The 27,774-nt window shown below is 43.1% G+C and overlaps 1 protein-coding gene across 22 annotated transcripts in view; it reads left to right on the top strand.

Annotated features, from left to right (window-relative positions):
• The window catches only part of dmd (dystrophin), a 458,768-nt gene that overhangs the window by 247,713 nt on the left and 183,281 nt on the right, over window positions 1–27,774 (top strand). For all 22 annotated transcript variants that reach the window (XM_035998529.1, XM_035998533.1, XM_035998526.1 and 19 more), the window contains 8 exons: window positions 6,929–7,029; window positions 7,600–7,711; window positions 7,915–8,028; window positions 9,411–9,566; window positions 9,658–9,828; window positions 17,854–18,036; window positions 22,759–22,893; window positions 25,292–25,441. In XM_035998529.1, the coding sequence (XP_035854422.1) occupies window positions 6,929–7,029; window positions 7,600–7,711; window positions 7,915–8,028; window positions 9,411–9,566; window positions 9,658–9,828; window positions 17,854–18,036; window positions 22,759–22,893; window positions 25,292–25,441 (1,122 nt within the window). The remainder of the gene's footprint in view (window positions 1–6,928; window positions 7,030–7,599; window positions 7,712–7,914; window positions 8,029–9,410; window positions 9,567–9,657; window positions 9,829–17,853; window positions 18,037–22,758; window positions 22,894–25,291; window positions 25,442–27,774) is intronic.

The raw sequence follows: 27,774 nt of genomic DNA, 5'->3' as shown, positions 1-27,774 counted from the left end.
CAGCTGTGAGTGCGCCGATTACCACTGTTCTACTTTCCATATCTTTTTTAGCTCCTCTCTAAGTATTTCCCAAGCTTCTTGTGTTCCCTCTTCTTGATGTTGCTGTCGCTTGTGATTGCTTCATCTATTACAACTGCCTTCTTCTGTTGTTTGTGAACCATTACCAGTTTTTCAGTTTGGATCTGTAAGTCCCACAGGATCTTAGCCCTGTCATTCTTAGCAACCTTTAGTGGGGCCTCCCACTTTGACTTTGGGACTTCTTAGTCCATACTCAGCACAGATGTTCCTGTACACTATACCAGCCACTTGGTTATGGCTTTCCATGTATGCTGTACATGCCTGTATCTTTCACCACGCTGTTATTTGCTGGACTGTCTCAGGGGCTTCTTTACTCAGGGGTTCTGTCTGGTATGGTAAACTGCGGCCTCTATTGATCTTGTGCTTAGCACCTGTTCTTGTGCTGCCATGATTAGTGCCTCTGTGCTATCTTTAAGACCAGCTTTTTCCAGCCACTGGTGTGATTTCTGGATTTCTGTCTGTCGGTGGCCATGCAGGGGCTTGTGCTTCCATGATGGTGCCTACTCTCCCCCAGAGCCGCGGGAACATATTTTGAATTGAGGGTGCTGACAAATTTTCCAGAGTGATGTTTTCAGCCAAAGTCAACCACCACACACCGAACTGCATCCATCACAATTTATTGAACTGTATAGAGATTCAGTTCATATAAATAGCCTATCCAAGACCGTAATTAGCCTGCCGTGGGCTACTGATCCCGAAACATCGGGAAATAATAGACCGTTATCGCTATTTAACCAAGTTAAATTTCTTTCATACCCATACTGTCAAGATGAAGACAAAATATCTCTATTTGTTAAAACAAAGGCACTTCGTGGTGTCAAAACAGTACTAAGGCTTCGGTAATAAAACTGGAACACAGGTACATGCTCCGCAAGCGAAAAAACAAAAACAAGAATAAAGTCCAAAATCCAAGACAGAACAAACTAGGCACGGGTAACGCAAGATATAGGCACAAAGCTACGGCAATGGTAAAGAATATGCCTACTACAAGCTCAAAAACAGAGCCACAAAACACAAGGGTAACACATCACTGAATTACAGTATATTAAATCAAATCAAAGTGAAGCAAGCCAGTCAGTCCTGACAAAAACACTGAAATAGAGAAATGCAGCCTTAAGTTTTTGTAGCACAGCAATAGCAAATTAAAGGCATAAAGATATTGGGCCTAATGTATCAGAAGTTCTTGTATCAGAAGCGTGTTAAGCTGGACCTAATACTTTTATAACAATAGCCTACAGTAGGATAATTAAAAATAGGTGTGACCTCATTCTGGTTTTCCATACATAGGCTAGGCTTTACACGAGTGTAAAAAAACACAATTATCTCCAATAATTCGTATAAACTTTCAGTTGAACTGTTACTGAACAATTGATAAATCATGCCAATTTACTGCACGGCAGCAGCATTATAATAGTAAACCAGCGTTATTACGTTGTGTTGCAGTCATAACACAAAAAAACAAATCCTCATCTCCAAAACGTCTACCAGGAAAAGTGTGACCCCGAGGCTGGCAGCACTAAGTTGACGTTGATGTTCCCTCTGCGGCTACCCTGGTGCTGCTAGCTTGGTTTACAAGATTAGCTCCCTCGTCGTCTGTTGCTAGCAGGGTCGCTACTTCATTCAGTTACAGTTGCTGAGTTTTCTGCCTCCGGTCTTTTACACTTTTTAGCTTGTGGTTGATCTATAAAGAAATCCAAAGTGCGCTTTTGTGCCATGGCTAGCTAACTTCTGTACTGTTGTTGACCAGCCGGGAAAGTTTCCACAACTATCTTCACCACTCATGAATGAGCGTCAGAGGCGCGACTCTTGGCAAAATCGGCATATTCATTCTAATCAAATTATGTGTTTATTTCTTACTTACCAAATTTTAAAATGCATTACATTTAATTTGTAATGAAAGGGATTAGGTTTATATTAATAATCAAAGTATTAAAAATAAATGTGTGTGTTTTTTTTGTTTTTTTATTATAGTTGTAGTAGTTTCTCCTTTCGCTAGGGGGTGCTGCAGCACCCTCCGCACCCCTAGTTCCCACGGCCATGTTCTCCCCTGCCTCTTCCTTTGGCCTTTGATTTGATGACTGAAAGTATTTATCGCTGCCCTAAACATCTTCTATGTTTGCCTTCTGATAGTTCCAACACTTCAGTTGTGACCATCTTACCTTTCTTTGATACCAAACTTACAGTATCTAAATCCTTGTGATGTACCAGTGAGTCAATGTCACGCTCACTCCTGGCATACAGCTTGATGTATAATCAAGATGAGTAATCTCAAGTTGTGATATCAGTTTTGGACTGCGGATATTGGAACATTGAGCTAGTAGTTAATATCTTGGTTAGCTTAGATTTTGGGTATTCATTTGCCCCACTCTTCATGTAACCCCTTTTCCCTGGGGTCAGTTGTGTAGTAGCTTTCCAGTAGTTCCATATTCTCTGTCTCAGCCAAATGTATTGTTCCAGTAGCCCATTTCCTGGTTCCCTAACACCTGACACAGAGCTTGTTGAATGATGTCCGAGCAGGTATGACTCTCTTGTTCATGGTTTTGTGCATTTTTAGGTAGGCAGATAGCATTAAGGGTCTTGCCAAAGGACCCTCACTGGATAGCTGGTCCCTGAACGGGATTCAAACTACGGTCTCCCCAGTAAACACTGAGCTATCCGGCTGCATATATATTTGTGTCTGTGTAGAACCATGGTAGAGAATATATAAATATTGTTTTTATTTATATAACCTCTACCATGGTTGATTTTACTTCATACTTGTAATTATTGAGTACTTACATGCTTGGAATGTGTCCTTTTCATATCTGTAAATATTAGGGATGTGAAGATTCACCGATTTGCATCAGTGCATGGACATAAAAGTGCACAATGCGAGTGCACCGATTAAAAACCTGTGCATCAGATACAATTTGGGATGGACTCACCTATGCCTTAATTAAAGGAGGAACAGCTACACATTCCACCAAATTCCTACAAATCAAATCATCGACAGCTTCCCTTTACCTGTACGCGCTTTCTCCTCCACTCGCCCCATTGTTGTGCGCTGCGGTGCTGACCATCAGACTGCCTTGTGTGCGCACAGACACACACAGACCTGCATTTAGGCTGTTATGTTATGAAGACAATCCACATTCACATATATTATATTTATTGTCGAGCTTCATAGGCTTACATTATGAAAATTATCAGGTGACACCGATTCCTAACCATGCAACGAGGGTTACAGTACACTGTAACTATGATATAGTAATATCTATATTGTCTAATGGTTTATATCATACTGTATGTCATCATATTAGACAACCCTATAGGATAAAGACTGTCCTTCAACAGGTGACCATAGGTTCAAAGAGAGTCACAGAGATTATAATGATATCCTTGTGTTATTTTGCATTGTGACGAATTATGAACGTGGGAGTCAGGTACAGAAATAGGCTTGTCCATGGGATTCCCTCCTCTCTAATGGAGCTGAATACAAATTGAGAAAGAGGAGGAGGAAAATAAATGAAAAAACCACAACTTTGAGCAAAAATAGTCCTTAATGCCTCCCTGCTTGGGATTCAGTGTTGCAGTAGAAGGATTGTGGGTAAGCCATAGTAACTGACGGATGTCCTGTCCAGGGGTTGTGCTTGAACTAAGCTAAACTAAGCCTCTGAGCCAACTTGGTGTGAACAAGGCTTTCTTCCCCAAAATCCTCCACTGCAACCCACCTAAATGTCACCAGGAATTCCCTCACCTATGCACTTGTAATTCAACCTGCACAGCAGGGTAAGCAAAATCAGATAGTGTGAAAAGGCTTTCATGACAAAATGTTAACAGTGACAGGCTCATAAACTCTCATGCTCATCATCCTACACTCTCATTTCACCCACTAGCGGCGCCAGGATTTTGATTGTAGGTGGGCCTCCAGAAAACTGGATGGGCCAGTTAAAGTAAGCCAAAAAAAATCTCCGTTTCAGCGCTTTTCTGCGGCACTGAGGACAGCGCCTCAGTAGCCTACCTGTGTGGCTCTTGTGTCGCTGTCCTCAGCTCTCAGACATACACCTTGGCAGTAAACCTAACTTCATTTATCTCTTTTGAACGTTCAATACACAAAAAGACTGAAACGGAACAGCCAGACACTAACGTTAACAGCCGCTTTCTGACCAGACTTGTAAATAAGAGGCTTTTATTTCGCCGTTGACTGTTCGTTTGTTTAAATATCACAACACATGTCCATCATAAGATTAACGGGAACCTGTGGTTAACTGTCTTTTCGGAGTTAAACTCTACAAGCGTGTCCTGCGGCTGGTCGGCCGTCACACACACACACACACACACACACACACACACGCACGCGGGCACACACACACACACACACACACACACACGTCCACAGCGCAGCAGACAAAGGCGGGGGAGAGAGAGATACCCGTTTCTCTTCGGGAGACTTGTTTAAATTATGGCAAATATGCTATATACATTAGATTTAGTATTTAGTTCATACTTTGTGTATTTGTTTTCTGATTTTAACGCTATAAAGACCGTTGCCGTGCTTGCATCACTCCCTTACCCCTCCTACCAGTACCTATGGCCACTTGGCCAGTGCGAATGCAATTGGAAAAATTGGTTTTGGGGGAGAGTAGTTAGTAGATCTGTTTAGAAGTGGACTTTTCCTATAACTATGTTCCTGTAACTACTTGGTCGGAAAGCGGCTAAACGTTAGCCTAACTGTTGCCTACTTGCCTTGCTGGTGTGAGGGGGTGGCTACGGGAGGACTTGATGGGGAGAGGGCAGCCGAGCAGGATGGTAACTCGTCACTTGTAACCGCTCTGTATTGTAACAGAGAAGCTGTTAAAATTAATTTTCTGAATTCCATGGCGTTTACATGAAGTTTGTGAGCACACATGATAGATGATGATCCGATAAATCATACCTGGATATGAGTTTCCTCCTACGTTTCTACTATGTTTATAAATGTGTCAAGGAAATGCCAACGAAAGGATTGATTTGTGGAACGCTGGGCAACTATTTTCATCAATAAATAGTTGGGTACAAAACTGCAAAGCTGCCTGTAAAAACTCAGTGTTAGAACAGAAACTTATGAAAATAAGTTTAGTTTAATTCTCTCAGCACCGCCACTCTCACTCCCCTCTCGCTCGAGACACAGGTCTCCAGCCTGCAGTTCAGTGCGGCTGCTGGGTAGCGTGAATCTCTCTCTTTTTTCTCTGTATTTTAAGTACTTTACTTTTACTTTTAGTGATATTTAACAAAGAAAAATGTTCTCCCATTGTCTTAAAATTATCTTAAATTGATACTAGAGCAGCTTACTTCCTTGTCCAGCTGCTGTAATAAATGAAATGCAGTGGAGGAGAAATCAGTCTGCACAAAATCATCTGTTGAGTGTTTGATGGTTATTTATTTGTGCTTTAGAACTACGTTCACTGCAAAACAAACATAAAATAAGCTTTATTTCTCTCTCCCTACTGTATAATGACAAAATCAAGGAGCTTAGTTATTGTGGTAGACACCTGGACTGGAGGATGTGATGTTAGCTGTTCACTAAATATGACATGTAAAGCCCCGCCCATTTCTAGCACTTAATTTTTATACATTGCTCCCTGGTTGTGACCCAGGTTGTACCTGAATTGTCATGACCAGGGTTATACCCATGTTGACTGGCTTGGTTTGGATTTCCAAAAGAAGTTTTGAGCACTGGTCAGATAACCAGAGCCCAACCCTGGTCATTGCTGCTCATCTTCTGAACATCACAGGATGGCTCTAACACACAAGCTACAATACATAAGTTACACCACTCCTCTGAACTTACTTTGTTTCACACTTAGCAATCATCTCACATCCCATTTGACTCGCTACTTTAGGCTGCAGCCGCACATTCCGTATCGATTGTTTGTGAAAGCCTTGATATTGATTTGGGGACAATGGCATGGCTGGATAGGTAGCTTGTCTTGTTGTTAAACATACTCATCAAATTATATTTACTGATTGTCAACCATAAACAATGTAACTGATTTTGTATCTTCTTAGCATAATGTCTGGCTTGTAGCTCACTAAGCCAAAGGGTTCTAAGGTGAGTGGACTAGAAATATCTTAAATTGCCAAGTTGTATCTTAGGTCCATCCTATTTACTGGAGCAGTGAACAACATTTGAATCTCATAAGAACATTATGGGATGGGAATGATTGTTCCAGGTGTTAGTCAAACCTTCAGGTGTTACCAGGGAAACAGACTTATTGCTTAAAAACTTTAGATTTTGATTGCAAAATGCATGAAAATATAAATTAATGGTCTTAAAAAATGATTTTGGCAAGTGAACCATGGTATAAGCAGGTAAGTACCCTTTGAGGTGTCCATTAACCCTAACCCCCCATCCTTACACAAAGTGCATGAATTTACTTTGTAATTCGACATTTTAGTAATGGAATGTACTTCAAATGATTTTATGATTCTTTACGATAAATATCACAAGTGGAGTTTTTTTTCCCATAGATCCTCACGCACAAAAATAAGAGACAAGAGACAAATATAATGTATTTTAATTATGCACCTATTGCATGCAAAGTCTCAATTTATTATTATTTCTATTGATGTATTCAGTTTTGGTTCAGTGACCTATGATGGGCAATTTTTGTGATACTTCAGATTAACATAACACTCTATCTCTCTCTCAATCTACATCTGGACCTTCCATTGCCTCCCATTGCTCATTGCCACAACTGCCACTTGTCAGACAAAGTGGCAAAATGGCCAAAAAATAAATTCTGACTTGTACTTTCTCTCTTTACACTTCCCCCAAGCTTCCATCCTGGCCCTGGCTTATTTCAACTATGTCTCTCTTTCGCCCCTCTAGGCCCTCCAGGTAGCTTTGGCTGAACACCAAGGGGAGGTGGACTACCTGACCTCAGCTGTGGAGCAGGTCTTCCAGAAAGCTCCACCAGACATCAGCCAGAAGTAAGACATGGAAAATTATAGAGTGCTATATCATCCATTGACAGAAAGAATTAAACAAGATTGAGTACAATGGTTCCAAACTGCCAAAGCCTCAGAGTCCAGATCTTTATATAAGACATAAACCTACTTAAAGCACATTCAGCTTATTTCCATAACGTTCCATATTCAGCTTATCTCCATGGCTTTGATTGATTATTTTTGTTCAGGCGTGGTGAAAACTTACAAAGGCCATCAGGTGCATTAGAAGGAGGCAGAGGAATATGATTTGCCTCCTGTCAAACTGTCAGGATAAAGTGACAGTTTTTAGCAAATACGACAATAACATATTTTCATAAAAGTTACCTACTGAACCTTAAAAGCTCAATTAAATTAGAAGCATTGCATGTGGTATATAGTCAGGTTCGTGATTTCTCATTATTGGGAATGAAAATAGTATTAGTTTTGCCAAATTATTCCATATACCTCCAATTGTTCATACGGCCATTGTTAAACAGGAAGTCTGCATTAGTAATGCATAGGTAAAGAATTATGCCATGTCACAAACCAACAGGCTTCTGTAATTTTCTGTAGGTATCGCATAGAGATGGATGCCGTCATGGCACGTTGGAGACGACTCGGCACCATGCTGACAGACAACACCCAAAGAATCCAGGAGCTCATGGCCAAACTGATGCAGTTTGAGGTGAGACTGATTAAAGGGATTACTATATGTTGCTTGAGAGTTTATCTCAATTATTTATTTTTATTTATTTTTACAGGCAAGTCATTAAGACTTAATAACATAAGTTATTGGCCTGAGAGAGTCAAGAATAACCAAGTAATACAGGGCTTGTTCTGCTGGTAGACATGTCTTCATTTCAAAACCCACTCTTGTCCCTCCACCAGAATGATGTAAAGACTTTAAAAAAGTGGATGGCAGATGTGGATGTGTTCCTGAACGAGGAATGGCCAGCACTGGGAGACTCTGAAGCTCTGGAGAAACAGTTAGAGCAGTGCACGGTGAGGAAACCATGCTTCTTGACATTACTTAAAGGTTAATTTATTGTCATTGTACAACACAGGGTTGCACAACAAAATGCAGTTGTAGTCCCTTCACTGTATGCTACACAAGAAAAACAAAAAGAAAACAGTAGTGCATTTCTGCAGTGCATTTTTTTAAAAATTTGCATCAGTTGGAATGTGAACAGCAGCAACAAAAACACTGGTGAATTTTGTAGGTAGATAATATGGCCGGCATCTTAACATTTAAAATTTGACAGGTAAACATAGTCCATCAACATTGACTGCATTTGAGAACCAAGCATCACAAATGCAAACAGTCTGCCTACCCTCTTCCCACCGGAGTCCTGCGCTCTGTCGGTGCAGAACACTATCAAATGCAACAACCCGATTCCGGATGGAGCTCGGTCTCTACAAGATGTGGGCACAACAGTCTCTGATCTCCTGTTGCTGGGCTAGCCCTAGTCCTATTTCATTCATTACACTATCCTATGAACGGATATCAGCCAGGAGCAGGCCGGGTAGTGAAACAGCCCTACTTCCATGCTAGGCAGCCTAGATATTATCCCGGCTCTCTTCCTGGTAAGGTCACACCGCTGCTTGGTCCAGGTGGTCTGGCTGGCTGGTAGGTTACTACTACTTATGTCTCTGATGTTGATGAATGTATCTCTGGTATAGGCCATGCGTACAAAGGTGAAAAGACAACAAACCAGGGACCATCTTACGATGGGATCACACCGGCTGCGATGCTAGATCGGGCCAGGGGCGTAAAGTGTGGGGAGGCAATGGCCCCTTCCCTACTTCCTAACCCCTTACTTGCTCGGACCACACCCATCTTCAAACTTGGCCTTCATTTTGATCTTACACCTGTTTCGTGACTGTATCTTGCACAGTTGTGATCGCAGTGACAAAATCTGTCTGCAGACAGACAGAAATATAAACACCTGGCAAAGTACTTCAATTTGCTTAGTAGGTGTCTCCAGGACCACATTTTGCCATGACGCACACACACACAGACTCAAAGGTGAAAAAAATACCTGTTTAGCTATCAAACAAACAAAAATGTTTTTCTTACCAACAAATCAATTTTCTTTCTAAAAAAATAAATAAAAGATTATCAATAACAGTTTTCAATTTGTAGATAAATAGTAGACAAGAAGATAAGTGTTCTTGGGATTAAAATGTCCAAGGAATTCATTAAAAATAACCCTTAGAGTTTATAAAATATCCAGGAGTCTATAAAATATCCCTCAAGGAAATAGAAAGGAAACAGATTAACAGACTACCTGTAAAGACATTGAACCACAGATGTGATCCACTCTGAAATATTCACAGTCATAATTCTACCTGTGTAACCCCTGTCCTGCCTTGTGATTGGCCAGGCCCTGGTGAATGACATCCACACCATCCAACCCAGCGTCAACGGCATTAATGAAGTGGGTCTGTACCTAAAGAAAGAGGCAGAGCCACCATTTGCCATCCACATCCAGAAAGAACTGGACGATCTCAACGGCCAGTGGGAGAACGTCTGCAAACAGGTGTGTAACCTTCATGCAGAGGGTGTGTTTTCCTGCTTTCATGCGTCCATATAATGTTGAGTGTTTGTGTGTTTTCCTTTTCGCCGTCTAGGCCTATGCTAAAAAGTCCGCTCTGAAAGGTGGCCTTGATAAGACCATGGCTCTAAGGAAGGAGATGCAGGAGATGCAGGAGTGGATCAACCAGGCTGAGGAAGACTATCTGGAGAGAGATTTCACATACAAGACACCCGAAGAGCTACGCAAGGCTGTGGAGGAGCTTAAGGTGTGTGCGTAAACTGGACATACAATATATTGCTGCTTCTATGACAATGTCAGTTTTTCCTCAAGTAAATATTGAATTGTGTGTTGGTCTGAGAGTGTCATTTGGGTTTTATTTTGGTAAAGAACTAAGGACCTAAGGAAGTGTTGCTGTCTCCTCCTCTTGTCGGCAGAACTGACAGTCTGTCCCAATATCCACACGTCTTGAGCACTTAAGTGTCTGTTCTCCCACCACCAGGTAGTAGGTATTGATGAACACTTTTCCCATTATGGCTTTGAAGTGGAACTTGGAGCTAACTGTATCCCACAATTTTTCACTGTCTACTGAACCACACTAGTGCAGTTAATCCGTTAAAAGTGGCTATTGGCCTAATTCCTACAGATTTCAGGATGCAGGGTTCTAAAAGGGTGTTTATTCCATTTCTCATAGTCTTGGTTTTGCCCCCACACATCACCACCATATAGTAAAACTTGTTCAATTGGGGACTGCACAAAAATGATCCGGAGGGGAAATGGGTTCAGAAAAGGAGGAGGATATTATAATTAGAGATGTCCCGATCAGCTTTTTTTGACACCCAAACCGATCTTTTAAATATTGGATATCTGCCGATACCGAGTCCAGATCTGATACTTGTATTTGCTCAGATAATAGAGCTGCACACCATTTTTTTGAAGAAAAATAAACTAACTAAACAACGTAACTAAAATATGTCTTAAGCTTAATACATTTAACTTAGTAAATGAGTCTTTTCTCTCAACACCAAAATAGTTCTCTTTAGGATCCCAGCAAACCCCCAACCAAAACACAAACAGTCTCAAGTTTCCCGCTGGGCAACGGAAACTAAATTTAGTGTCGCCTCTTGCGCTAAATAGTCAATCTTTGATAAAACTTAACTTATTGACGCCTCTTGAGGTTGCAACACGGTCTCACGGCAGTTCGTGAAATGGTCACGTCATTTTTAATCTGTTGATTCGTGTACACGGACACGTTTATCTTGTTTTTTCATTGTGGTCAGCACGTAATGGGTTTCCTGGTGGTCAGCACGTAATGGGAAGCATCTATACGGAGGTTGTGTTTAGGAAAAGAACAACGGGGAAAGGAAAGGTCACACGCAGGAGACGGCCGCGGTCTCTGGGGGACGCGGGACAACAACGGGATGGTTGTGTTTAGGAAAAGAACAACGGGGAAAGGAATCGTCACACGCGGGACACGATCCCCAGTCTCCGGGGTGAAAGTCCTGTGCTGTTTGACCCATCCACCACCCCCAAGCAACCTCCCTGCGCGGATTTTCGGCATTTCATACTACTCGCTACCGTAGTCGTGCTGTGATCACGAAATATGCTTCCCATTGAAATACATTAGTTTAAAAAACGTGCTGACCACCACGAAAAAAACGAGACAAACGTGTCCGTGTACACGAATCAATAGATTGAATAACGTGACCGTGATTTCACGAACTGCCGTGAGACTGGGTTGGCTTAATAGTCAATCTTTGATTTTCTTCTCATGTTTATCGATGTCGGCTCCAGGGAATAACGGCCTGAAAGCGTGGTGGAATCTCGGAAGAAGGGTGGAGAATTAGAGTAATCCACTTTTGTAAAAAAAAAAAAAAAAAAAGGGTGACTAAGAAAGAAACTTTTTTACTTCTTGCCAAGGGCTGGCAAGCTACGAGACACTATGGACAGACTGGTAAGTGGCTGCGCCCTATTGGTTTGAGTGTACCGGCATGTGGCGGTGTGTCTGTGGTGCAGGGCGTGTGTGATTAAAGGCAGCGATCACTACAAGCTGATATACATGATCGGAGTAAGTGGGGTAAATGTCGATCCCTGATCAGTTAAAAAATATGCCGGGATCGGGACATTCCTATTTATAATTATTCTTATGGCGTTGATATTAACAGAATCTGATCCAAGATGGCGCCAGTGTGTGAGGCGGGCCGTCAGCTGCTGACTGTTGTATGTGTTTCTGTTGCTTGTAACACTTGTTGCACATACCGTCAACACTCTGCTGGTGTATGATCGCCAAACGCTGCTAGATCTGAGAACCTCCGCCAAAAACCTTGTCAACTTTGATTATTATGGACAAAAAACTCTGCCTCCTTTCCTATCGGACATCCCGACATACCTCTGCCACGCTGCAGTGCCACTCCCGTGGCGAAAGCAGCACCGCCGCCAGGGTAAGCATGGTGGCTGTCTCATGAGGCTGAGGGCTGGGTTGGTACGTCCTGATCGTGGTGGATGTGGAGCGGGGCCTCGCCTTTGTGCCTCTCGACATTCGCTGGACCCTCTCGCTGCCTGGTTGGTGCCAGTGGTGAGCCCGGATGTGGACCCTGCTCTCCTCGTCTACACTGGCGTGGAGTAAATCTGGGGAACCTGCGGCCTCTGTGTCGGGCCTCCTTGTCGGCTGTTCGCTCTGACCCGCCAGCTCTTGCCAGGTTTGGCCTGGTAAACGCCAGATCGCTTTTGAATAAATCGTTTATCCTTATCCCGGATTTCCTCTTTATCTTCGAAACCTGGCTGAGTGTTGGTGAGTCCAGTGTCTTCACCGAACTTTTACCTGATGAGTGCTGCTTTTTTAACTCTCCTCGGACGTCTGGCCGTGGAGGAGGAATTGTGACTGTTTTTAAGAGTGACTTTAAATGTAAACAGTTATCGCTGTCATCCCTCGTCACCAGCTTTGAACTCAGTTTGTTTGAGCTGTGGCATTCTCATACAGTGTTGTGTGCTGTGGTCTACCGGCCTCCCAAATACAACAGACTTTTTAACAGAATTGTCTGTGTTTTTGGCTGATATACCCAAATATGACTGGGTCCTTATTGTTGGAGATTGTAACATTCATGTGTGTTGCCCTGAAAACCCTTTGGCGCGAGACTTTTTAAACATCATTGACTCTTTTAATCTGGTGCAGTCTGTACTTGGGCCTACACATGAACGTGGTCACACACATGATCTTGTTTTATCTTATGGTTTGCCTGTTCTTAACCTGGTGGTCTGTGACGCTTTTTTCTCGGATCATATGCCTGTACTTTTTGAAGCTGCTGTTTGCTGTCACACAGTTAAACCTCGCGCTGCTGCTCGCAGATGTCGAGTTATTAACCCTTCCAGTGCTGCTCACTTCTCCGAAGTTTTCAGCCAGATCTGCGTCATTCCCGAGTCTGTGTGTGAGGATACAGAGGCTCTTAACTTATGGTTTCTCGACACCTGTCAAACTGCTATAGACATTGCGGCTCCATTAAAGACCAGGCAGCAGAAAGCCAAATCAGAGCCTTGGCTGAATGAAACAACCTCCACTGCCAGACAGGATTGTCGAAGAGCTGAGCGAAAGTGAAAAAAGGACAAATTGCAAGTGTCTTTTAAAATATTGAGGGATTGCTGGCGTCACTACCAATCCACTGTGAAAGAGGCAAAAAGAAAATATTTTTCTGATATTGTTCTTTTAAACTGTTGTAAACCCCGTGTGTTGTTTAAAGTTATCAACTTGGCTCTAAATGCACCACAGGCTGTAATTGAACCGGATTGAGAAATTTTCCAATCCGGTTTTAAAACATTGCACAGCACAGAATCAGTGCTTTTAAGAGTCTTTAATGATATCTTTTTAGCTACTGACTCTGGTCACTGTGTTATCCTTGTACTTTTAGATTTGACTGCAGCATTTGATACAGTGGACCATGACTTCCTCATTGCTCGTTTGGAGCAGTGGGTGGGCGTCGGTGGCACAGCACTGGAATGGTTCAGGTCCTACCTGTCACATCGGACTTTCTGTGTTGGCCTTGATGACTTGGTGTCCTCCACTGCTCCTCTTTCATGTGGGGTCCCACATGGCTCTGTGCTTGGCCCTCTTTTATTTTCTCTCTATCTACTCCCACTTGGTTCCATTCTTAGGAAACATGGCATTTCTTTTCACTGCTATGCGGACGACAGCCAGATCTACGTCCCCCTCAAAAAGTCTGATTCCTACTCTGTTAACCCACCGCTACAGTGTTTACATGACATTAAAGCTTGGATGTCTTTAATTTTTCTAAATTTTAATGAAGAAAAGACAGAAGTCATGGTCTTTGGTGGCACTTCTGTTTTACATGTAGCTAGACTGTATTGTTGTATAGTTATACATATTTCTTATACTAAAAATGTGTACATTTTTAAAGGCATCTGTCTAATTTGTCTTGTATTTTGGGTTACTGGCAGCTTTACACTTTATTCAATTGACAAAATGGTAATTTAGTTTTTCCCTTATAGATTTAAAAATAGTTTGCTAGGTTTGGATAGGTCTGTAGATTGTAAGACAAAGAAAGTCCTCTTTCCTTTTTTCTCTGAAGTCAATCATAGCCAAATTTAAAGGTGCAATATGTAATACTGACAACTAGTGTTTAAAATAGTTTCTGCAGTACAAATCCAAAATACTGGAGAGAGTCGTCTCCCCCGCCCCCTCCTCGAAGTTCACGGAGGTTGCCAGCAGTGTTGCCACAGTTACTTTGAAAAAGTAACTTAGTTACTTTACAGATTACTTGATTTTAAAAGTAATTTAGTTACTTTACAGATTACTTGATTTTAAAAGTAACTAAGTTAGATTACAAGTTACTTTATTAGTTACATTCAGCAGCTGCTGACAACACCCCGCCGCCGCCTCAACATAAAAATGACAACCGTGACAAAGCTGTTCTGTGAGGCAGCTCGGCATTGACAGTAGGCCCCTAGTAGGGATCTTGTTTACTATGGCACGAAATGAAGGCGAGTCAACCGTGTTTAAGGGCAGCATTTCCTCTACAACATACTGCCTGACCAACTTCTTCAACTCTCCCCCACTTACTGGTTTTGCACCGAAGTCCAGCTTTTGTTGTTTGGGTGGTGGGGGACCTTCTTCTCTCTGCTCTGCACCACCTGGCGGGACTTGCTCTGTAAGTTTGACTGAGGTGCTGCGACTCTAAATGTTTCTTCAAATTTGACGTAGTATTTTTGTAGCTAGATAGCGCTTTGTCGCCACCAGCACAGAGTGTACATCGAACCTTAATATTGCCATCTTTAGCTGACACAAACTCAAAATAGTGACTGTATTTCCAGCTAGAAAACGCACATCTCTCTCCTCCCTCCATTGTTGTTTACATTTGTGTCGCTGCGTGGTACACGCTAACTGTCCACATGCTGAAAACGTGACTTGTCGTTGCATACGTGACTTCACTCCCCGAGACAAGAAGAAAGCAAAAACAATATATATTTTTACTAAGGAAAATGACAAATATAGTAACGCACAGTGACTTGGATAAGTAACTTTAATCTGATTACTGGTTTGGAAATAGTAACACGTTAGATTACTCATTACTGAAAAAAGTGGTCAGATTAGAGTAACGCGTTACAAGTAACGCGTTACCCGGCATCACTGGTTGCCAGGCTGTGACCGCAGCATCCACAACAATGTTGCTAGACGCTTGTCTCACATAGCCAGTGCTCACGCTGAGCTCTGTACCCAACTGACAGACACACCTTTTTGGCTTAGAATTACAGTAGGAACCGCTAAAAACACAACAACCTCGTCATCCTCTGCGCCCGACGGACAGACATACTTCATCGGCTTAGAATTACAGTAGGAACCACTAAAAACACAACAACCTCACTGTCCTCTCCACCTGGCAAACAGACAGACTTCTTAGGCTTAGAATTAGCTACGGTTAGGTGCCTGGCTAGCTCACCAGGTAGAGCAGGCGCCCACATACAGAGGTTTACTCCTTGACGCAGGGGCCGTAGGTTCGACTCCGCCCTGTGGCCCTTTGCGGCATTTCATTCCCTCTCTCTTTCCCCCCTTTCATGTCTTCAGCTGTCCTGTATAAATAAAGGCCTAAAATGCATAAAAAATAAATAAAATGAATTAGCTACTGTAGGAACCGCTAAAAATAACACTACCTTGCTGTCCTCTCCACTCGACTGAACTGGATTTCATTTACATCTAGGCATTTTCAGGAAAGTCATGATCTTGGTCTTCTTTATATTCACAGTGGAGGCCCAGATCTGACCAACAAATGCAGCTGCTTTTCTCTGTCACTCTCTTTTGATCCTAGTTAATTCCAGGTCTGCCTGCCTCTCTTTTTACTGTTGAAGTTATAAAACAGCTCTCTTTCTGTCTTTCTTTTGTTTCCTCTCTTTATCTTCTTTCTGTACTCTCACTCACAGCTTTGTGTCTGTTTTTCAAACCCCTTCTCCACTCTCATTCCCTCCATTCCATCAATTACTCAATTTTGTATGAAACTGCATCAATTCTCCTAAATTTATTTCCATTCACCCCTTCTCCTGAAAAACGTGACTTGAGTCAATTAAAAATTGATTTTACTTTTGCTAATCTACCCCTTCATCTTTTCACCTCCTCTTCCTTTCCTCTACTCCCTCTTTCTGCTCCAAACTTAAAGGAAACTCCATTGGTAAATCTTTTCCATTGTTCGTTCTCTTAATCCCCCGTCTTCTGCTCCCTCGTTTGGGAAAGTATTAGTTTACTTGTTCAGTCCATCTCTCTCTGTCTCTTTACACTCGGTGGCTTTGTCAACAGAAAATACATTTATTCATTTGTTTGTGCATCCATCCCTCCGTCCTTTAAGCCTTCTCTCTCTATTTCTTCTCTTGTTCTTTATCTCTTGCCACCTGTCTCTCTTTGCTTTCACTGTCCAGATGACTTTTTTTTTTTTGTAAGATCAATTTTGTATTACTTTTTTATATTTTTAAACATACAGAACAGACAAACACAATTGAACAAGAACAACAACCCTCTCCCATCCCCCACCCTCTGCGGTCTCGAGGAGAAAAAGCAAACAAATAACAAAAAACAAAACAAGAATCAGCAACATCTTGCATAGTCACTCTCCTCTAAGTCTTGTGATGCTGAGGTCATTAGGACTGATACTTGTGCTGCTGCATTTTTTTTTGTTTGCTGTAGAGAGCTCAAACATAACTATGTCCAGAAAATACGCCAACCACTGTTTTATACAAAGCGAGTGTGGGGGGAGCCAGCACTAAGCTATAATTTTCTTGGACGCGGTTGATCCAGCTAGCCAAATTTTCTTCTGTCTCCCAAGTAGGTGTAATTTAGAGTCATCATTAAGTAACAAAACAATCGGGTCAGTAGGAATTCGACATCCTATCACATCAGATATTAGTGATTATTCCAAAACTCATGCACCTGTTCACACTCTCAGATCATGTGCAAGAAAGTTCCAGTTTGTTCAGGTTGGCAGAACGTGCAATAGGGAGTAGGAATGGCTTTAGAGACGTATCTCTTCTGAGGAGTATATCCTATGGCATATTTTGAAGTGGATCTGCTGGTGATTTGGGTTCTTGGAACAATGGGAAATGTCCCAAACTGTCTCCCAATTAATTACGTTCCCCTCCGGACTCAGCTCTTGCTCCCATTTCTTTAGTATTGGGAGTTTTCCTACAGATACTTGCATCAGTTTAGAATAAATCCTGGACACTAATCCTTTAACCGGAGAATCAACAAGCCATTTAATGATTGGGTGCATCTCAAGACTGTTCCTCCATGGTACTCCATAACATTTTAGGGCTGATCTTAAGCGAAGATAAAGGAAGAAGGATGTCCTAGGGACCTCAAAGCTAGCTCTCAGGTTTTCAAAACTTAACATACCTTCATCATTGAATAGCTGGTCTAGAGTATAAATACCTCTGTCACTCCACTGGTTATAAACAAAAGGTTTGTTACCAGGCAACAACGAGATCCGCTCTTTCGTGCCTGCAGGCGTTTCACCGAGTCACCATGACAACAGACAAAACGATTTGGCGTCGAAGAAAAAGTAATAGACCTGGTTATTTAATGAAATACGGAGGCGAGTGTAGGAGCTCAGTTTCTTGCAAGCATAGCAGCCGCTGGTCACGTGCTTCTCCTGTCCAGATGACTTTTAAGATCTTTATTGACATGACGAGGCTTGTTAAAGTACAAAAACTAAATCAACTAAACCTAAGGTCCTAAAGTTTCTCAACCTGTCTCTCAACTCTGACAAACATCCCTTATTCATTTACTCTGTTTCTCTATCAGAGGGCCCAGGAAGAGGTCCACTCCAAGGAGCTAAAGGTCAAACTCCTGACTGACAGTGTCAACAGTTTCATCGCCAAGGCCCCACCCACGGCCCATGATGCCTTGCGGTCTGAATTGGAGGTGTTGACGGCCAACTACCAGCGCCTGTGTAGCCGGCTGGATGGGAAATGTAAGACTCTGGAGGTACGGACTTTATCTATCTTCTCTGTGATTATTTGGAAGTGTTATTTGGATAACCTAGGCATGCTTAGTAAAGAAAAAATGTACTAGGGTGGAGGTGGTGTGTGTTCATGTGTGCGTGCCCAAGGCTCTTAACGTGTGGTGTCAAGGCCAAGGTTGTTGTGCTCACATACATCAGTGCCAGCTCTGGAGGGCATGTTGCTGTGTATGTGGGTAGAAGACAGTGTGAGTGTACACAGTATATTTTAGAGGCACCTTGCATGGGAGCCTTGACCACAGTGTATGAATGTGTGTGAATGGTGCTGTAACATGTAAAAACGTTTTGAGTAGTCGTTAAGTCTAGAAAAGCACTCTATAAATTCAGTCCATTTACATAAAAAACAAGTCAATTGTAATGAACACAATATGTTTTAATGTTTAACGTTCAGCTAGAGGTGATAAAAAGTGAATGAGATACAAGCTGGATAAATACATGTTGGGGATTCCCCATGAAAAGTGTTGACAGTGTGTTCTGTGGTTTGGAGGCAGAAATCTCAGAGATGGATATGTTAAAGCTAAAACTATCTGCATGGCTAGATATCACTAATGAGGTGGTATCAAATTGAGAAAATGTATATAATTAATATATTTTTTTTTATAATTTTGGGTGAACTGACCTTTATATTTATTTCTATTGTTTTCTGATGTTTTTTGTTTTTGTTAAAGTACTCAAGTTTTTAAAAGGAGTTTGGAGTTTTGTTCAAGAAGTCCTGACAGATCTGATGGAGCTCAGGACATCATACTGAGGATGGCTGCATGTTTCAAATGATTTCACTGGAGTGAAGTTTTCATCTGGCTGATGTTTAGAAAAGCACTGAAGCTCAATTACCATTAAATCCAGTCGCTGTGCCTGTTTTAGCAGATTAGAATAATAAATAAACTTACTACTGCTCTGTCGTGCATAAAATGTGTACAGTGCCTCTTAATTTGGATATGAACGTATCGTTGCTGCTGCTGTGTGATGATTACAGGTATTTCATTAACTCATAAGTAAGGATCCTATATCGATAGTTACGTATTGTAACTCCAGATTCTATGAGTATAGGGTTTATCCCTTCGCGCATGCACAGTCGTGAAGATTTTCTTTCCCTCCCTTGCGTCCTGCACGGGCTCCAACTACGTCCGCAGATACTGTATATAAACAGAGTGGACCCGTTGTTCATCTCCCAACATCAGCTTTTTCTTCAGCTAATGTTACTTGAGCAGGTGGCCCGAATCTTAGAGGGCTGCGCCTATACTCAAAGAATCTGGAGCTACAATACGTAACTATTGTTCTATTTCGTATAGGCTTCGCTCTAAGGCTACGCTATTGGGTTAGGGTGAAGCTGATGTAGTTAATGCCACAAGCAGGACATAGACTAACTCTTCCCCTAATGCACTGACAGGAGATTGTATCAGATAAACCGTTATTCTGGTAAAAATGCCTGTCATGGCAGGACTTGGCGTAAGTAGCTGCAATGCCCAAGTCACGAGTGTAGGCGTGCATGATTAGTGGGAAATGTACATGATTGACAATTTATGGGGCGCCCGTGGTCCCCTCAGCCACCCCTGCGAATAAAGGGGGGGGGAATGAGGACCGCAGGCGAGCACACAAGCAGCGGCGCATCATTCCATGATTGTAGGCGTGCATGATCGGTGACAAATTGTATCATGATTGACATTTTATGGGACACCCGCGTCCCACCCAGCAGCCAGTGCGGGAGGGGTGAGGACAGCAGATAAAACACACATGCAACAGTGTATTTATTCCGTGATTGTAGGTGTGCATGATCAGTGAAAAATCGTATCATGATTGACAATTTTTCGGGGCACCCGCTTTCCTCCGACGCACCCAGTGCAGGGGGAGAGGGGATGGCAGGCAGAACACACAGCAACGGCGCATCATTCATCGCTGAGTGTGGATACGACCGAGTGGGTCATGGAGGGCTCAGACATATCACGCAGATAGAAACGGATGAATGGGCATGGGGATGCCCAGGAGGCTGCTGCGCAGATGTCAGCTACTGTCATGCCTCTGAATAGGGCCGCAGACGCCGACAATGCCCTTGTAGAATGTGCTTGGATGCCCTGGGGGGGCTCTGCCCCCTCCGCATTATAAACCTGGGTGATAGCCTCGCACAGCCAGGCAGACAGATGCTGTTTTGAAAGGGCCACTCCTTGGGAGTGTTCCCTGTACAAACAGCTGCTGTGCCTGCCTTATGTCCGCCGTGCGTAAAACGTACTGTGATAACGCACGTGATCCACGTCACGTCATGAGGCGGGGGGAAAAACCCTTTGAGGGAAAACACTCTCGACCGAAAGGAATTTGTCAGAACTTTCGGTGTGAATGAGGGGTTAGGCTGTAAGGTGGCTGCGCTCCCGTCACCTCTAATGGAGAGCCAGGACAGCGAGACTGACAGCGCACATAAGTCGCTCACTCTCAGGGCAAGGAGAAGCGCCGTTTTTAGTGATAGCAACCTGAGAGAGGCTTGTGCCAGAGGCTCGAAAGGAGGCTTCCCCAGAGCTCGAAGCACCAGGGCTAGGTCCCATTGGGGTGTGAGAGAGCTCACGATGAGTTTCAGTCGCCTGACCCCCTTCAGAAAGCGCTTCACCAGGGGGTGCTCAAAACCGTCCTCTCTCCATAGCCTTCGTGGCAGGATGAGATGGCTGCTGTGTAGGCTTTGACTGTAGACGGAGCAAATCATTATCCACTAATGTTTGGAGATAAGTTAACACGAGAGGCAGGGCACACAATGTGGGGTCCGCACCCTTCCCCGTACACCAGTGCTGGAAAGCAGACCAACGCCCTGCGTAACACGCTGTAGTAGAGGGGGCTCTTGCGTTCTGGATAGTGCGCACCACGGCACCTCTGCAAGCGTTCCCGCTCAGCAGCCAGCCCCACAGCAGCTGGGTTATCACCAGGGAGTGAAATATCGCGCCGTTCAGCTGTGACAGAGCGTCCTCGTGCCATGGTAGTTGTCAGGGAGGGCCCGCCAGCAGCTGAACCAGCGTCGGGAACCAGGATGCGCTTGTGCGCTCCAATGCCACTAAGATGACTGACAGATTCTCCTCCTGGATGTGTTCCAGGAGGCGAGGTATCAGAGGGACCGGGGGAAAAGCGTATAGGATGGTTCTGGGCCAGGGATGGTGGGAGAAAGCGTCTACGCCGAGGGGTGGATTGTCCCGTGTGCTCAAGGAAAACCACAGTGCGCACTGTGTGTTCTCTCGTGAGGCGAACAGATCCACCTCCGCTTTCCCGAACCTGCTCCACAGCTTCTGAACAATAGAGGGATTCAATTTCCACTCGTTGTGAGAGGGCCCTCCCCTCGACATTAGGTCCGCCGCCCGGTTCAAAACCCCGGGGATGTAAACAGCTTTGAGGGACAACATGGGCCCACAGCAGGAGGCTCCTGGCTATTTCCAATAGCTGGGCAGAGCGCACGCCACCCTGTCGGTTTATGAACTATGCTGCTGTAACGTTGTCTGTCCGCACGACAACATGTCTCCCCGCTACCACTGGGGTGAAGTGTTTTAAAACTGTCAGCACCGTGGACAGCCCCAGGCAGTTTATGTGGGGGAGGGGGTGAGGTGGCCATTCTCTTCCCACCACCTGTGACTCGCACATTCCTCCCCAGCCAGTAAGGGACGCGTCTGTGTACACTGTCACGTATGACGTTACTTTGCCCAGGGGAACCCCGGTTGACAGGGTCCGGGGGTTTCCCCATTATGCCAGGTCTGACTGAAGAGAAGGACGGATGGTCAGCATTCGCCACTTGTGGCGTATAGGGTCAAGGCGCTGACGATGAAACCACCTCTGGATTTTCCTCATGTGGAGGAGATCCAGGGGGACTACTACGTGACCCGCAGACATCATGCCCAGAAGACGCATCACAGACAGCGCTGACACTGTCGCGTGTGGCGTGGTGCGCGACAACAGAGAGATCAGTGCATCTCGCCTTGGCGCTGACAGCCTGGCCCTAAGTGGGTGTCTTTTTGTAGCTGTTGGCATCTTGAAAAGCTGCTGTCAAAATCCCTGTCCACGTGATGCTATAAACTACAATGTGCCACCAACATTGTCTTAAAACCATTAGCTGGGACACTGCAATATTGTCAAGCACTTTTTTGTTTGTTTGTTTGTGTGAAATCAGTTTTTTTTCTGTTTAACATATTTATTGATTTAGCTTCATTTTACATTTAGGAAGCAAATTCAATCACTTTAGCCAGACAGAGGCAACTGTTGCTAATTTGCAGATGGAAACAAACTCATCAAGCATGTTGATGTTCAACAGATGTTGATATCACAGCCTGCAACAATACTGAATAAGTGAATATGAAACAACAATAAGAGAAAGTTGAGATGGCATCTATAATGATGCCACCTGTCCTTGTCTCTCTCTCCTCAGCCCTTTCCTCCCCCCTTTTCCTTCTCTGTCCTCCCTCGATGTGAGTCTCCACTCTCCTCTGTACCTTATTTTCTTGAGACATAATTACCTCTGTGTCTTGGTATTCTTGGTAATTCAACTTTATGGTTAAAGTACTCTCTCTCACTATTTGTCTTTTTCTGCTCCTGCCCGACTGTCTTTCTTCTCTCTAACACATGAAATGTCAAAATGGTCATCTGTTTTTTATTTAATCATTCACTAATCCTTTTTGTCTCTGTCTGTGCCTCCTGATGATTTTGTGTGTGTATATGTGTGTGTTTTGCAGGAGGTTTGGGCATGTTGGTGTGAGTTGCTCTCCTACCTGGAGCAGGAAAACGCCTTCCTGGACCAGCTGGAGCAGAAGCTGGATGAGACTGAAAACCTCCAAGGAGGTGCGGAGGAGCTGCAGGAGGCGCTGGATGTGAGTATGAAGAGAGGGTGAACAGAACATATAAGAAAAGCTTTACGTTACAGAGACTCAGAAAAAGGGGTTGATATGATGCAAAACTTCATGTATGGGTGAGGTGTGTGTGTAAGTATGTGACTTGTTAGATGAGGAGAAGGCCATTTTGTGTGTATGTTTGTGTGTGTGTGTGTGTGTGTGTGTGTGTGTGTGTGTGTGTGTGAGGCAAGTGCCGATTTCCTGTTAAAGAACAAAAAAGTATGTACAAAATAAAAAGGTGGTCTAAAAGTGTGTCTATAGGGGACTAGGGGGGATGAGGTGGAGGAGAAGACAGGTTGTGTTTTTCCCTTTATAAAGCAAGACGGAGGGATGCTCCTATGCTGAGGGTTAAGCCTGCTTAAATCATGCAGATCCACGCCAAGCAGTGGTCACATGCATTTCCACTGTATCCTCACAGCAGGGAAACCAGCACTGAGCCACTGTGCTTTGGTAGCAGGGCAGACTGCAGCCAACCTGGGACGTCTCCTCCCACAAACCACTCTTGCGCTAAACTGATTGGCTGAACACATTATGTTTGTGCAGTTTGTAAAAGTCTGTCTGTGTTCATCTTTTAGTGCTAGCTTCTACCTAATCATATCAGCCTAATTACTGTTTACTGCTTGCTTTAAGCCATATTGGAGCTGTATTAAGTTACTGATGATGTAGTCTCACATTGCCAGACCTATCTCCACAGCGCTGCAAAGTAAGGTCTGGCCCGTCCACACATACATTCCAGGATAGGTCAAAAAAACGCTCTGGGTTGTTTGCATTTCTTTAAACCAATCACAATCGTCTTGGGTGGCGCTAAGCTCCGGTTGCAAAGATGGTGGATCTGCAAAATGGTCTCGGAAGGAACCTGTTTTGGTGGAACATTTGCACCCCGCAAAAGAAATGTCACATACAATATTAAATGAAGTTAACTTTCCACACAATACAGTAACGTGAGCTACTGTATATAAATATGCTGGATAAATGGTTAAAAGTAATTTGCTCTTACCAGTGTGTGTCAGTGTGTATAACGTTCCAGTAAGATAATAAAAGCCGTAAACATATTCTTTGTAAATCTTTACAATCATTCCCCGAAAACACCAAGCAGGCCTGCCTTGTTGCACAATCCAAATTTTCTTCAAAACCTGCCATTTTCAGCGTGTAGCTTGCTAGCTCAAAGTTTGTTTTTGTTTCCCGTACAAGGCGAGGGACATCTGGCGATAAACCAGTAAATGAAGTGTCGATCCAGAATACTGCTGATGCAAACAAATGCTTTCCTGCTGTTGCTGCTTCACAGTAAAAGCTTTCCACAGACTTTTATTGTGAAGCAGGTATAGGAAATGCAATGTGTTTGTCACAGAGGTCACAGAATGTTGTAAGCAGTGCTATTCTTAGATAAAGATCTTAGTTTATTCTATAAGATGAGGACATATTTAATGTTATTTGGTCAGCAGATCAGTTTTAAGTACTGCATGGAGGAATAGTAGCAGAAACATCCACAGTGAGCTTTTGCTGAAGAGTGGCAGGCAGCCGGCTCTTACTGTGGTTTGTGACCAGCACACCTCCAACATCCATAATCGAAAACTTTCACCGTGCCCTGCTGTGTTGTGGGAAAACACTTGCACCGTGCCAGCACAGCTTAAATAGTCGTGATTGCTTATGGCTCAGCATGGCGTGGATATGCAACACATTCTCACTCCCATTGCGTAAAATACGGACGCTTGGTCAGGTGCCTTCGGTGTTATTATTGGTACTAAAAGTCTCCATTAGCGTCATAGCTAAACATGCTTTATCTAAACACGCTGGGTCGGGACTATTGTCGTAACTTTTGACGCAGTTGGGTTAAGGAAAAGATCGTGAGTGGGCTTATTAAAGGTACGTTTACGTGACACGCGGGACAAGAACGGGACAGTTGGGTTTAGAAAAAGAAGAACGGGACAGTTGGGTTTAGGAAAAGAAGGATGCGACAGTTGGGTTTAGGCAAAGAAGAACGCAACAGTTGGTTTAAGGAAAACATCATGGGTAAAATGAACCGCGGTGAAAGTCCTGTGTTGTTTGATCCATCCAATAATAATAGAAAAGTAGAATGTCAACCCGTAATGCTGATAAACAGTCTAATTTTTACATTGACCTTTTACCCAGAGAGATTATGAAATCGCAGTAATCGCTAAACATTCAACATCCTAGATTTTTTTTTTATTTTATTTAATTTTTTTTTCACCTTCAAACAAAACAATATCAGCTTGTATGCAAAAGCCAATACCACCAAAGGCATATTTTTCTGTGGCTTCACTTAATGGAAGCTACCGTGCTGGAATTTACTATAGGAAATTCAAAGTAGTATGGTCAAGTGTGATTGATGATGTTTTTTGTGTTTGTCTTTGTACAGAGTCTAGAGGTTCTTTTGCTGCACCCAGAGGACAACAGAAACCAGATTCGGGAGCTGGCCCAGACGCTGATGGACGGAGGCGTTCTGGATGAACTTATACAGCAAAAACTGGACGCTTTCAACATACGATGGGATGAGCTTATGGCGAGGGTAAGACATCATAAATATAGAAACATACAGCATGTACACGCTGAGGTTGGATGGTATGCTAAATGTCTAGTGAACTGTAGCTCTTGGATTGAAATAGAAAAAATATATGCAAGCTGAGACATCAGAGTTTAAAGGTCCAATGTGTAGGAATTTCTCCCATCTAGCGTTGATCATATATCGCAATCAACTCTCTCGCACCACGCAGTTCAAAGTACGTATTACAGCTATGGTAGCCTTCACACTTCAAAAAGCCGGTCTCTTGCTCTTTTCAATATCCTTTTTCTTTTTCTGGGCGAAGAAGAAGTTCCTGAAATTTGGATTTTGAATACGTGTGGTCCTCCATGTTTCCTTCTTCAAACTTGCCGAGGCTGGGAAGCTACGATACACATTAGCAGCATAAGCAGCACCTGTGAGTTTATCATGTGACAGCGAAAACACAAAAGGCAGAGCTGTATGTCCCTTACCGGCTAACGTATTTCAAGATGGCACATGAATATGGAGCGTCGTTCATGCGAATGCAAATGTAAAATTTCAAGCCAAAAGGAATACTTGGAATTGATGGTGGTGGTAAATATTCATGAAAAAGGACAAGTTTGTGAACGGGTCACACAGATTTTGATAATGAACAACTAAACACGTTACACACTGGACCTTTCAGGCAAATATATTTTTAGCAGTAGCTTTTGGCCACTGTAAGCTGCGTCATTCTGTTGGACTTTTTTTGTTTACAAAAACACTCCACAGGGCACCTTTAACCAGGCTGAATAAAAATTATAAAAGTCACTTACTTTTCCTATTCACGTATCTGTTGAGAGAGATATGTTTGTGATCACAAGCATGGTCCTTAATGTAGGAATTACATTCATTCAGTGGCAATTTCCTTTAATTAATCCTAAAAGGTTCCATAGATTTGGCTACTGTATCTAACATTTGTGTTGGTGTGTTGGATTTGAACTTTCTCTTCATCCTGCCCAACTGCTTGGATTCCTTTTCCTACTAAATTACATCTAGGGCTGAAACAATCAGTTAGTTGCTAGACAGAAAATTATTTGGCACATTTTTGTCGCAAAAAATGGCAAAATTTCACTGGTTCAGGCTTCTGTCATGATCCTGTGTTTTCTTTAGTTTCTTGTTTTTATTTTGTAGGGACACTGCTCTCGTTTCATGTCTTGTTTAGTCTATAGCCACGACGTTCCACTTCCGGGATTGCTCCGGTGCCGGCGGAAATTCACTCTCTTCTGCTTTCTTTGTGTTGTAATTTTAATTTCCGGGCTGATTTATGAGCACATACTGTACACAGACAAACACCGGAACAAAACAGAACATTAACACAACCCCCTTAATATTACATGAGAATGCGCGGATCGGCTCTGACGGCATTCAAATCAGTTACCTGAAATCACCCACCCACACTCACGCAAATATGTTATTTTCACCCTCTCTACAGTCTCTGTGGGCTATTGCTTTTTAAATGACATTGTAGGGATGTATGAGTGTTTTCATATAAGATTTACTGTAGTGATGAGAGAGGATGCTTTCAGAAAATGTAAATGTTTCCATGTGTGCAGTAAATGCCACTGTAGCTGATATCGTGGGACATTTAAACAGCAAAACTAAAAACTGTTGTTATAAACTTGACAGAGAAAACATAACTTCACTTTTAGCTTCTGAAATAATCAATGGAGTTACGCTGTTGATTGCTGTTCTCGTGCGTAAATGGGCACAGTATAGCGGACAACTCCGCTGGGTTTACAGTTTAGAGAATATTGTCCTTATTAATAATGTATTTCTTTTACTCACCCACAACCATCTACAGTAACCCTTATAATAAAGAATATAAGCCTACAGTAGATTCGTAGGTCTAACACGTTCTGCTTATCTTGCATACATAATCGGGATGCATGTGGGTAAAAATTAGGGTGAGCGTGAGCAACCAATAATGATAATAAACTTTATGAAATATGATGGGAAATAAAATGGTGATGAAGTGATATTTTCCACCAGGTTGTCCACGTTTATAGAGCCAGCATGAAAGAACACAGTGAAAACGCACGGGATGAAGTATCCGGATGCCTTTCTGTAGTCCACCGTCAGAACTGTAGTTTCACCGGCAGACCTACGTCAATAACATTAGCCGTCGCATGATTATGCAGCTGAGTGTAAGGGCAGTCGGATTCTCATCGCATCGCGGTTGTATTTTCCTAATTCCTTTTGAATTCTCCTTCACACTTTTCCTTCACTTCTTGGCGTGTACTATCGGGGTTAAGGAAAAGTGGTTAGGAAAGGACTTAGGAGGTAATTTATGTCTTGTTTGACTTTCTATCTTGTGTGTT

The sequence above is a fragment of the Sander lucioperca genome, chromosome 24 (assembly GCF_008315115.2).
Source record: "Sander lucioperca isolate FBNREF2018 chromosome 24, SLUC_FBN_1.2, whole genome shotgun sequence".
Lineage (NCBI taxonomy): Eukaryota > Metazoa > Chordata > Actinopteri > Perciformes > Percidae > Sander > Sander lucioperca.
This window is presented reverse-complemented; position numbering and strand designations above follow the sequence as displayed.